The 11,230-nt window shown below is 33.0% G+C and overlaps 1 protein-coding gene across 1 annotated transcript in view; it reads right to left on the bottom strand.

Moving 5' to 3' along the window:
• IPO11 (importin 11) overlaps positions 1 to 11,230 on the bottom strand; it is a 72,903-nt gene that overhangs the window by 55,025 nt on the left and 6,648 nt on the right. The window contains exons 4-12 of the mRNA XM_015818750.1: positions 10,964 to 11,036; positions 8,223 to 8,426; positions 7,084 to 7,216; positions 5,113 to 5,171; positions 4,046 to 4,094; positions 2,706 to 2,776; positions 1,612 to 1,804; positions 1,357 to 1,509; positions 1,062 to 1,105 (exon numbers count right to left, since the gene is read on the bottom strand). Coding sequence (XP_015674236.1) covers positions 1,062 to 1,105; positions 1,357 to 1,509; positions 1,612 to 1,804; positions 2,706 to 2,776; positions 4,046 to 4,094; positions 5,113 to 5,171; positions 7,084 to 7,216; positions 8,223 to 8,426; positions 10,964 to 11,036 — 979 coding nt within the window. The remainder of the gene's footprint in view (positions 1 to 1,061; positions 1,106 to 1,356; positions 1,510 to 1,611; positions 1,805 to 2,705; positions 2,777 to 4,045; positions 4,095 to 5,112; positions 5,172 to 7,083; positions 7,217 to 8,222; positions 8,427 to 10,963; positions 11,037 to 11,230) is intronic.

Raw genomic sequence — 11,230 nt, 5'->3', positions numbered from 1 at the left:
CGGGTCCTATGCCATGGAGCGCTTTAAAGGTGGTAACTAATACCTTAAAGCGCACCCGGAAGGCCACTGGTAACCAATGCAGCTCGCGCAGCAGCGGTGTCACATGGGAGCGACGAGTCCCTCCCAACACCGCCCGCGCGGCCGCATTTTGGACCATTTGAAGCCTCTGGGTGCTCCTCAAAGGGAGCCCCATGTAGAGAGCATTACAGTAGTCCAGGCGGGAGGTGACAAGAGCATGAGTGACTGTGTGAAGCATCATTTCACTGCCCAGTATACCAAACTCTACTTTTACAACCAAGTTCTGAAATACAGGAAAATGTGTTTAAATATAGCTTAGGCTATCACTACTTCACATTCCCAGTTAAGTTATTGTTTTGGATACCCCCATGTAAACTATATGTTATTGTTGCTGAGTGTGAAGCAATTACTCCAACAGTAATTTATAAGCAAGGTTTTATTCAAGTTGGAAAATCTTCAAACTGGTGTCAACATTAATGAAGTTCTATACTATGTAAAAAGTAAACAAATAACATCCTCCCCCCCCCAACAGACATTGCATAGTCTTTAGATTCGGGGCAATTCTCAACATACAAATATAATGGAACCTGGAATCATGGTCGTAAGTCGTGGGGGTCATTAAGTGGGTAACCATGTGACCGCACCCAATTTTACCATTTTTAAAGTGGTCATTAAGTGAATTCTGCAGTCATTAAATGAATCCACTATACCCAAGGGGCATTTTTTGCCGAAAACCAAAAATAAGTATTGGAAACTGGGAAAAAATGCAGCCGGGTAATTGTAGGATACTGCAAATGGTCATAAAGCCAGCTACTAAGTACCCAAAATGTGATCACTTGGGGCACTGGAACTTCCAAAAAGGTCATCAATAGCTCTAGGGAGGTCCACTATAACTTCAATGATTGCTAAGTGATTGTTATACACAAAACTCCGCTTTCCTGGTTTTGTCAGAACGTGGACTTTAGCATGTAGTTAGAAAGTTTTCACTGATTAATTTTCATATTTAAAAAAGTTTTAAGTTAAATTATATGCCACATACTTACCCGAATACTATATTTCCAAGAATCACCTCCTGTTTCTTCAACAACTATATAATATGAAAAAAGTACATTAAAATTTTATTTAACTATCTAATATTTATCCTTTTGGTGTCACATTTTCTTGAGTGCGAGTATGAAACTTATATTAAAACAATAGCTCTTTATAAGCAAAATCTTATGGAAATCATAATTATATATCAATATACACTGTTTGCTATTTATATTATTTGTGGGTATTTGGAAAACCAGAATGCTATTCATTGAAGTAAAATTAAACTGAAAGAATAAAATTTCTTACTAAAGCCTTCAGGATCCTCTTCCCACATTGTTAGTTCTTCCTCAGTTAACAAGAAGTACTGAGTAACTAGCCTCCTGCATATCTCCGTTAATGTTGGATATGTAAAGAATGATGCCTTTATTTTATGAGCTTCAAGAGTTTCAGGACTGCTTTCTGCAGCAAAATAGTTCACAAAAAGAAAATATGTATTTTACTCATGTATTTGAAAGCGCTAAGCAATTATGAATAGCACTGAAGTAAAAAAAAACAAATTACCTTCTATATTTTTGGATGGCTTATAAGCATAATTTTTGACAATCATCTTAATCAGATTCATGCATTGGACAATGAAACGCTCAAAAACAACTCCTTCTCCAGCCTCTGTGAAAACACAGCTTACAGAAAATTCCAATGATCTCTGAATTAGAGACGTGAATGAAAATGGATGTTGGTCCAAGAAGTCTAAAAGCTAAAAGTTGAAAATATATATGTATACATGAGAATACCACTCCAAAAATAATGGTAGTAGTAGTAGTAGTAGTAGTAGTAGTAGTAGTAGTAATAGGTCAAAGTAATATAGGTAACTCTCAGAATAACAAATGGTTTATTTTAAAATACACCAGGCATATTTGGCATTTAATGTTTAACAGATTATTAAGATTTAACAGAATTATTTAAAGCTAAAGGTTAAAAGTAAACTTTGAAAGACGTCGAATATGTTTCTAAGTGGGTAAAATCTAGTTCCTACCAAAAGGTACATAAGAAAAGGGTTTGATACTTCTTTTGGTTCATTATGGGACTCATAAGAAACAACCCACCGTATATGTTGAAAAGATTAGTCCATAAATACTTAACGGCTTAGACGTCAAAGATATCCTTAAGTGGTTTGGGTGATAAGACAAAGTAATTTTGAAGGATTCTGGAGAATTCTACATTGGAGATTTGGACCAGAATTCATGAAATTCATGAAATAAGCTTAAGTATATCAGTGCTGTTTGCACTCAACCTCCCTTTCTGGGTTTTAGGCAAATATCAACACTCAAACAGCTAAGCAAGATAAGGAAGCAAGAACTACAGACTTCAATAAGATATTTCTAATATTAGTCTTGTGGTAAATACAGAATCTGGGGACCTGCAAGGGAATTAGCAAACTTCATTTATAATGAATTCATTGTAGCCTCTAATTCTAATTATTCCCCAATTATTTTCTCTTCACAGAATCTTTATGTTCTTTATGAAAACCACATTTTGTCTACTAATACTGATTATTATTAATATAATAGCATAATTGTTACATTAGAAGTTGCTAAAAATCTTAAGAATTTATTTAGGTAAAAATTTTCAAAAGATTAACAGCTACAGAAACTTACCACTTTAGTGAAAAGAATTATAGTCTTTTCTAGCCGATCCCTACAGGCATTATCTGTTTCTATGTTTTTACCTGATAAATAAAATTAATTTATATTATTAAGTACAAAAATATCAGTCATGCTTAGACAGACCTATGAATTTAATTCAAATGAATCAATATTTGTTAAAAGCTACTGCCAAAAAAATTCAGATTTATGTAATGTAGCAAAATCCATAATTTAGAAATGAAGAAGCAGGAGAATGATACACTTAGAGCTAACATCAACTCCACAGGATCCTGGATGAGAAGGATTATCTGGATCTCTTCTAATCAGGTTTCAGGACCTCTTCCAGTCAAGTGTCAGGCCGAGATATGGGACAGAAACAGCATTGGTTGCATTTTTGGATGACCTCTGATAGGATAACCAATTTAAAGTGTTGGTTATCATCTTTAAAGTCCTTCATAGCATGGGACCAGGTTACCTGAGGAACTGTTTCACCCCAATCACATTGTCTCATCCCATCCAGTCAATCAGAGAGGGTATATTGGGGAATCCTGTCAGTGAAAGAGTTTTGACTGGGGGAATTCAAGAAGAAAGCCTTCTCTGCCATTGCCCCCATGGTCTGGAACACCATATCCTCAGAGATGAAGCAGGATCCCTCCTTCCAGCCTTGCAAAAGAGTGTTAAGACTTGGCTTGGTCAATTGGAATGGGGGTTGAAGAGTGGTATGCGACCCTGGGGGGAGGGGGGTCAGTGACATGAGGAGGCTCCCTCTGTCTTTAACTACTTTTAATTTTAACTTTGTTCTTAACTTTGTTTTAACTCTGTTCTTATTAATGCTTTTAGATTAATTTTATGTTTCTATTGTAAACTGTCCAGAATCACTGAGGTGAGATAGGCAACATAGAAATGTGATAAATACATACATAAAATCGATAAAATGATCTGTATTATTTAAGACTTAAGTGAAATTGCCAGGAGTGAATTTTCAATTAAATCTTAAGTTAAACTTAAGATTTAGAGCCACCATTCTTCAAATATTAATGGAAGGCAAGGTACTATAAGTACAACCAGAAGATAAAATGCACTTATATTTAACAAGAAATTCCCAGATTTATTTTAATATATATATTGGGATTATATCTGAATTATATCTTTTTTACAACATGAAAACAAACCAGTTAAATTGTCTGTTTATGTCACAACTTTTGCCAATAATAAAGTATTTCATTAAGAGATGGTTTGGACAAGAAGTTTAAAGAAAATTCTAAAAGGATTTACTGAAAACTCAAATCTCTGAAATCAACAGACTGTCCATACACACATAGAATTGTATCCCAAAGTCAAAAATTACTTACTACATTCCAAAAATTGTTTTAATCGTACAAATACTGCATGAAGAAATCCCTTGAGGAGGCAAAAGCAAAAAATGCAAATTGTGTTATATTTGCTTTAAAGAATAATTGTATTTGTTGCACTAAAGCATCTAATGCAAGAGATAAGGGAACAAGAACAGGATATCTTGAACAAAGCAAGTATAGATCATTCTTAAAATTATCAGCTAGATATTGATTCTCATCCTTTTCTCCGACATAACACTTCCAAATATCTTGAAAGTTACTGGTTCCAATTTTGTTACACTAACAAGGCATAATTGTTTATAATTTTAGCTATCAAACAAATTAATAAGCCTATGTCTCTTTATAGTAGGAGTACACAAAGTACAATTCAAATATTTGAGTGAAGTGCAGAAGCCCTTCCTAGACAATGTAGAAAGAGAGTCATGTTAATTTATAGTAACAACAAATCAAGAGTCTGGTAAAACGTTTTCCAACTAACACATCTTATTAAAAGCATAAGCTTTTCTGAGCTGCAGCTTACTTGATCAGTTGCAAAGTGACTCTTAGTCTATATGCAATACATCTGATGAAATGAGTACTGCTCAGGAGCTTGTCTTTTTTATTAAATGTGTTAGTTGGAAAAGGTGTTACTGCCACACTCTTTTAGAGTTTTTAAAAGCCCTTCATGAAATTGTTATCAAAGTAATATTTTTAATGTGACGAGGAGAAAATTATTAACTACACAAAGAATATATTTCTTTTCCCTGTCCCTGTCTACCTTTGGAGTGCAATTCTAGCACAATGTTCAAAGGCCCAAGAAAGATTGCGCCTGAAGAACGATCTCTTTCTTTTCTTCTAACAAGACAGAATTTGAATTCTACCATATGGTTGTACAAGCCATAGGGGAAAAACTTCTTCCAGTTTTAACCACTCGTGCAACAAGAAAATACAAGCAGAAGCTCTTTAACAGTATGAGTTTGGTGTTATCATTATGCCAAAACACAGCTTTAGACATCTAAGAATATACAGTATTTTACCCTTTTTGAATAGCTACTTTATTTACAAAAAATAAAACACTTACTTACCATCACTTCTATGTTTTTATGAGGCTCCACAAACCCATGAACTGTCAATTTGCGAAGCACTGAAAAATTAAAACATTCTTATTCATACATCACAAAAGTTATTCATTGGCCTAGTTTTATTTTTAATATACTTTATTGAATTTCTACAAGAATTAAAATATAAAAAGCAACAACAAAAAATAATTTAAAAGAAAAAAATTGGGAAGGGAAAGGTGCAAAAAATAAGGAAAAAATAAGAAAAGGATAACTTCCAATTTTCGATACACTTACAAATATAAAATGCATTAGCTTTTTGGTCTAAAATTCAATAGTACCCAATATTTCTAAAATAATAAACAATGCTAATCATCAAATCCCAATTATTGGTTTGTAATGAAGCATTCTTTAGCCGTGGTGGCACAGTGGTTAGAATGCAATATTGCAGACTAATTCTGCTGACTGCCGACTGCCAGCAGCTTGGCAGTTTGAATCTCATTGGCTCAAGGTTGACTCAGCCTTCCATCCTTCCAAGGTTGGTAAAATGAGGCCCCAGATTGTTGGGGGCAACATGCTGACTCTGTAAACCACTTAGTGAGGGCTGTAAAGCACTGTGAAGCTATTGCTATTACTATGTCTTATTCTGAACAAGGAAAGGAAGCAGCTAGTAATCTCACTCAAACACTAACTTTAGTTTTTCCTCTGAGAAGAGAAACTTAGCAACCGTGAAGCATACCCAAGCATACTGCTTATTCACATTAGGAAAGTTTTTAGGATAACTTTAATATCTAAATATGATCATAATTCACAACATTCTCTTACAACTTTAGTTTTTCAGTATCAAATATCTTCAAAGCTTTTGACATTTATCAGGACAATTTTAGCACTGTAGTTTATATATAAAGAACTAGTAAAAAAAATAAAATCCATTAATCTTAATAATTCAGAAGGTTTTTAATGTCATTGTATGAGTATAGAATTTTTTCACAAATTTATCCTTGTCTGACAACTCAATAGGACTAATCAAAGCATTTGGAAAAAAATATTGTTATTATTATTATTTAAATTTCTACAGATAGTCCTCGACTTATAACTGGACCAGAATTTCCATTGTGAAGGGATGGGGTTGCAAAACAAGAGAACATGTGACTGCATCACTTAGTGACCACAATCGCAGCACTCTCCATTGCCACAGTTAATTGAGAATCATGGGTTATTAAGTGAGTGCCCACCAATTCAAGCCATTCCGGGCTTGGTCTCTCCCAGCCCAAGGGACTGCCAAACCCACCTGTCTCCCCCCATCTCTGTCCTTTGCAATATACTCTTTCAAATACTCTAGAAAGCGGCAGGCTTTAAAATGTATCAGCTATATATCAGTTCCAGCCAAAATACATAAGTAAATTAGAACAAAGAATACTAGTAATTTGGTGGGTAAACAATTTGAAACAAAGAGAGCTTGGATATATTACAGATATAAATCTTGAAAAATCATAACACTATATTATACTTATTGTGTTTAAAAGAGAAGTTTACATAATGCCATTAAAAATCTGAGTGATCATGTCAAGCTTAAAAAGAAGTTCAGTATAATTTTAGCAATAGCACTTAGACTTATATACCACTCCATAGTGTTTTACAGCACTGGGTTGTTTATAAAGTTTACAATAATCTGGGTCTTCATTTTACCAACCTCAGAAGGATGAAAGGCTCAGTTCACCTTGAGAGCCTTCAGGATCAATCTCCAGACTGTGGGCAGTTAGCCTGCAATACTACATTCTAACCATTGTGCCACCAGGGTTCCTATTTTGAGTTAACTTTGATGATCAAATTATAATTTAAGAAAAATGGAAGATGCTTTTTTTTAACCTGAGAAACTTATCAGTTCTTTAAACTAATTTCCTCCTCCAAGACAGTATATGTCTTATCTAAAGATGAAAACCTGAGACTGTATTTCACATAATACTATATTTTAAATATAACATTTTTGTCAATTACCTTTCAATGATAACAGAGTTCTTTCTAATGAATTACTCATAGTTGTTTCATCTCTAACACAAATCTGTTGAAGGAATGTATCTGTATGATGATTCCACAAGGAACAGGTAAAACTATAAATTCCAGAAGCTAACTGCAGAAATATAATTGAAAAACCTTCATAGTTAAAATAAATATAGATGCAACAGGTTTCAGTAAGTTAAGTATAATCCAGCTGTTCCTAAGTTACAAACTTAGCTTAATAATTTGATCTGTTTGTCAGGACACATAAGCATATTTACCCAGAGCAAGTCTTATTTAGTAAACTGTTCATGTTTAAATAAGTGCAACCAGGAGTGCAATTTTATTAATGAGTAAAATTAAATTGGATACAACCAACATCAAAACAGCTACATGAGCTCTTACACAAAGTCTGAATGTATGGCATTGATTTTTTCATATTGTACCTCTCACAACTGATCAGAATTTCTCTGCCACACCTTTTTATATTCTCTCAGCATCCAAAAATATTTGCCAAGTTAGACAAATCAGAAAGCTGAAATGCTAGTTAGTATACAACACCAAATTTTTCATTCCCCTCAAAAAGGAAGATTCTTAAACCAACCTAAAATCATAGCCTTAAAAATTGTCATTTACTGAGCATTGTCTACAATTTGGAGTTACTGATATCTCTGGAACATATCATCGTGATCTCTAAATTCCACTTTCAGATGAAAAGGGTGGTGCATAAATCTAATAAATAAATAAATAAAAATGAATGTGCCTCATCAGCTATAATAAAGGTTTTTAAAAATATTTTAAATCTGAAGATTTGAGCACTAAGTTTTTGTTCTTTTTTTGAGGAGCAGAAAAAATAAGCAGAAATAAGTAAAATGTTTTGAATTTGAATTATTTTTAGCTTGAAATTACAATCTTCGATTTTGAAGCAAGCTGCTCTGACCTCACCAGAAGCATTTTCAGATTAAAATGGCCAAATAGAATTAGAAACAGAACCATTTCAAGGTTAAAAACTAACCCCAAGAGGCCAAATCATCTTATTCCAGAGAGAGGCATTTTGAATTCAAAATTATTCAACTCTGAATTATGTTCACCTTTAGCAATCAAACAATATAAATGATAAAGCAAAGTTTCATACTTACATCATAGAAAAGTTTTCTATCTGCAGCAAGCCGTTTAGATGCTAAAGTCTTTGTAACATGATAGAAGGTAAGTAAAGCTCTATGCTGGCGAAGGTCATCTTGAATTTTAACAGATTCTACAAGGGTAGGAATAAGTTCTGGCCATTGTCTAGGACAATCCAGCCTAGCAACTTTTGCAATCAGTACAGAAATTTGTGTGGCAATCTGCAAAGACAATCAAACAAAATATTCAACATTAAGCTAGCAGGCATACTGAGCTATAATCAAAAGAGAGTCACATCTATTGAAAATTCAGCAACACTGTCATAAGTTGCAGAAAAAATAATTCAACCCAGGATTAAAGCTATAAGATCTAAATAAAACAGTTAACACAAACAGACTCAGAAAGAAAATAGTGTAGTATGGAACTATCTCACTTATTTTCCCTAATCAGTCTATACAAAATATTATTTTCTTTCTCAACGTTTTCTCCCCAAAATAGTGAATTAATTTTCCATGATTACTGAACACAGCTGCAACTGCATTTGGATTTATTCTATTTTTCTAAAATATGTTTGTACATCCACAAGCCTTAGGGGTTTCTCCATGTCATATATTTTCTTCTATGCAGATGGCACTATTTTGACTGGAGATTAATTGTCCCAGGGCTAGGGGGAGGGCATATAAAATGCACACTATGCAGCTAAAGTATTTTCTGATTTTTACTTTGTCAGTGAAATTTATGATCTACATATCAAAAATAAGAGAAGACACAACTAGAAAATATACTGTATATGTAGTAAAAACAGAGAAGGATAATGTACATTTCTGTAGAAAGTATTTGGCACACAGAAATCTAATGCTACTTTTTATGAAGTACTATTAATTTTGATGAAATTAACTTTGATGAAAGAATGTTACTGCAATATTTTAACGATCAATGTTTCTTCATATATAGGTGAGATATAAATAAATGGGGTTTTTTCTCCAAATAATTATAGGACTTGAGTAACTGATATAGTTGGTGGAAAAGGAGTGACTAATCTCAGAATTAGAAAATTTCAAGATTAATTTTCAGATTTTTTCAGATTGAGTTAGATATGTTTTGCACTAAATCCCTGAAAAGTTACTTCCAGTTAATACTGATATTATTACTGGGCTAGATGGGCCTATTCAATGATTAAACATAAAGCAATTTTCTTGCCTATCTTTTTTCAAATAAAGCCTTACTATTTTTTTAAAAAAGGGGAAAATTTTTAGAGGGGGTTTTAAAATAATTTTAATTAGACCAATTATTAATATCTGCCTTTTAATTAAGTTTTAATCTGTAGTTTGATATTTTGTATTTTATCTGGTTGTTAGCCGCCCTGAGTCCGCAAGGAGAAGGGCGGGATATAAATATAAATATAAATAAATAAATAAATAAATAAATAAATAAATAAAAACATTTTCAATATGCTATAAACACAGAATGCAAAGTGGAAGTATACTTTTGTTCTAGGGATTTTTTTAGTACTATCAATAATTTTTAAAATGCCACAAGATTGTGGGTTTTGTTATAAAGAAATAATCCTGTTTTGAGCTCTAAACAGTTATTTTTTGAGTTTGAGATGGCTATACTCAAAATCTCTTGCATGTTTCACAATATCTTCTTAGAACAGCTAATTCCAAAATGGCCAAGTAGGGCTCAATATGCTTATCTAGTGTGATCATATTTTCTTGAAAAAAACATAAAGGAAAAACCTAAAAAAGGAATAAATCTGAATGGTTCATAAAGATTAAAAAGTGCTCATGCTTTACAAGGGAAAATTCAAGAGCAAAACCAAAGAAAAATAATTAAATAAACCTGAAATAATTGACTGTCCTTTATAATAAAGGATTTATGATTACGAATGACAGTAAATGGTCACTCTACCGATGTCACACTTTTCTTTCAAAAGTGCATACATAATTACAATCAAAGCCCAGAAGATTAGAGTTTATATACCCTCTAGAAATGACACATAAAACTTATTTAAAAAGTGTACATTATGACTTGACTTTGGTTCAGGAACACTGGATCTGATAACAATATGGGGTGACCTTCTCTGGGCTGACCTAGCGCCTCTACATTATATTCTTATAGAGAGACTCCAAGCCTATCCTGATACCTTTCTTGTACCTGTATGCTGACTATACACAACATGGAAAAAACAACCTGAGTTTTGTTAGTTGTCTCCTTCCCCTACATAGTCATCAGGAAGTCTCTGTTTCCCCACTCTGCCCAGAATGCACTTCAGCATCATTTATACAGAAAGAATATCACTGTCCCAAAAATAGTATTATTGATTGTTTTTAATCTGATTTATAAAGATGGAAATTATATATCGCCCTGCTTCAATTGGAGCAACTTATAACACTTACAAAATAATAGGTTTCAAATAATGCCATGAATCAGAGTAAAATGTTTGATGATTATGCTAATAAACTTTTAAATCTATTCTTAGAAACATAAAATTGAACCCATTTTATTTATTTATTTTATTTATTAAATTTATATACCGCCCTATCCCCCTTGCGGGACTCAGGGCGGTGAACAGGCGATACTAAAAACCACAATAATAAATAAATAGTTTGTTTTAAAATCGAATTAAATAACAGGCCTGTTCTAAAAACACACCCGTAAAAAACCCGGCCGCACGGAATAGATGGGCCTTAATTTTAAAAAAAAATTCACAAAAAGAATACAGCCTCGGAGATCCAATTTTCACATTAGCACTAACCTGATTTACTGGTTCATTGAAATTAGCAATAAGTCCTGCACGCAGAGTAGATTTCTCTTCTTCTGACAGAGCACTGTTTATTGGAAAATTAAAACCTATATTAGAAATTACCATGCAAATTTTAGAGAGGTTTCTATGATCAGCAAGAATAATGCAATACTGTAGAATATTTTACAGTAATGCATTTCTAACTATAAAGGTAATCCTCAAGTTAACAATCCTCATTCAGTAACTGGTCAAAATTATGATGGTGCTGAACTAGGGGAC

The sequence above is a fragment of the Protobothrops mucrosquamatus genome, unplaced genomic scaffold, assembly GCF_001527695.2.
Source record: "Protobothrops mucrosquamatus isolate PMUCROS unplaced genomic scaffold, P.Mucros_1.0 scaffold784, whole genome shotgun sequence".
Taxonomy (NCBI): Eukaryota; Metazoa; Chordata; class Lepidosauria; order Squamata; family Viperidae; genus Protobothrops; species Protobothrops mucrosquamatus.
Note: the sequence above shows the minus strand (reverse complement) of the source record. Positions and strands in the feature narration are given on the sequence as shown.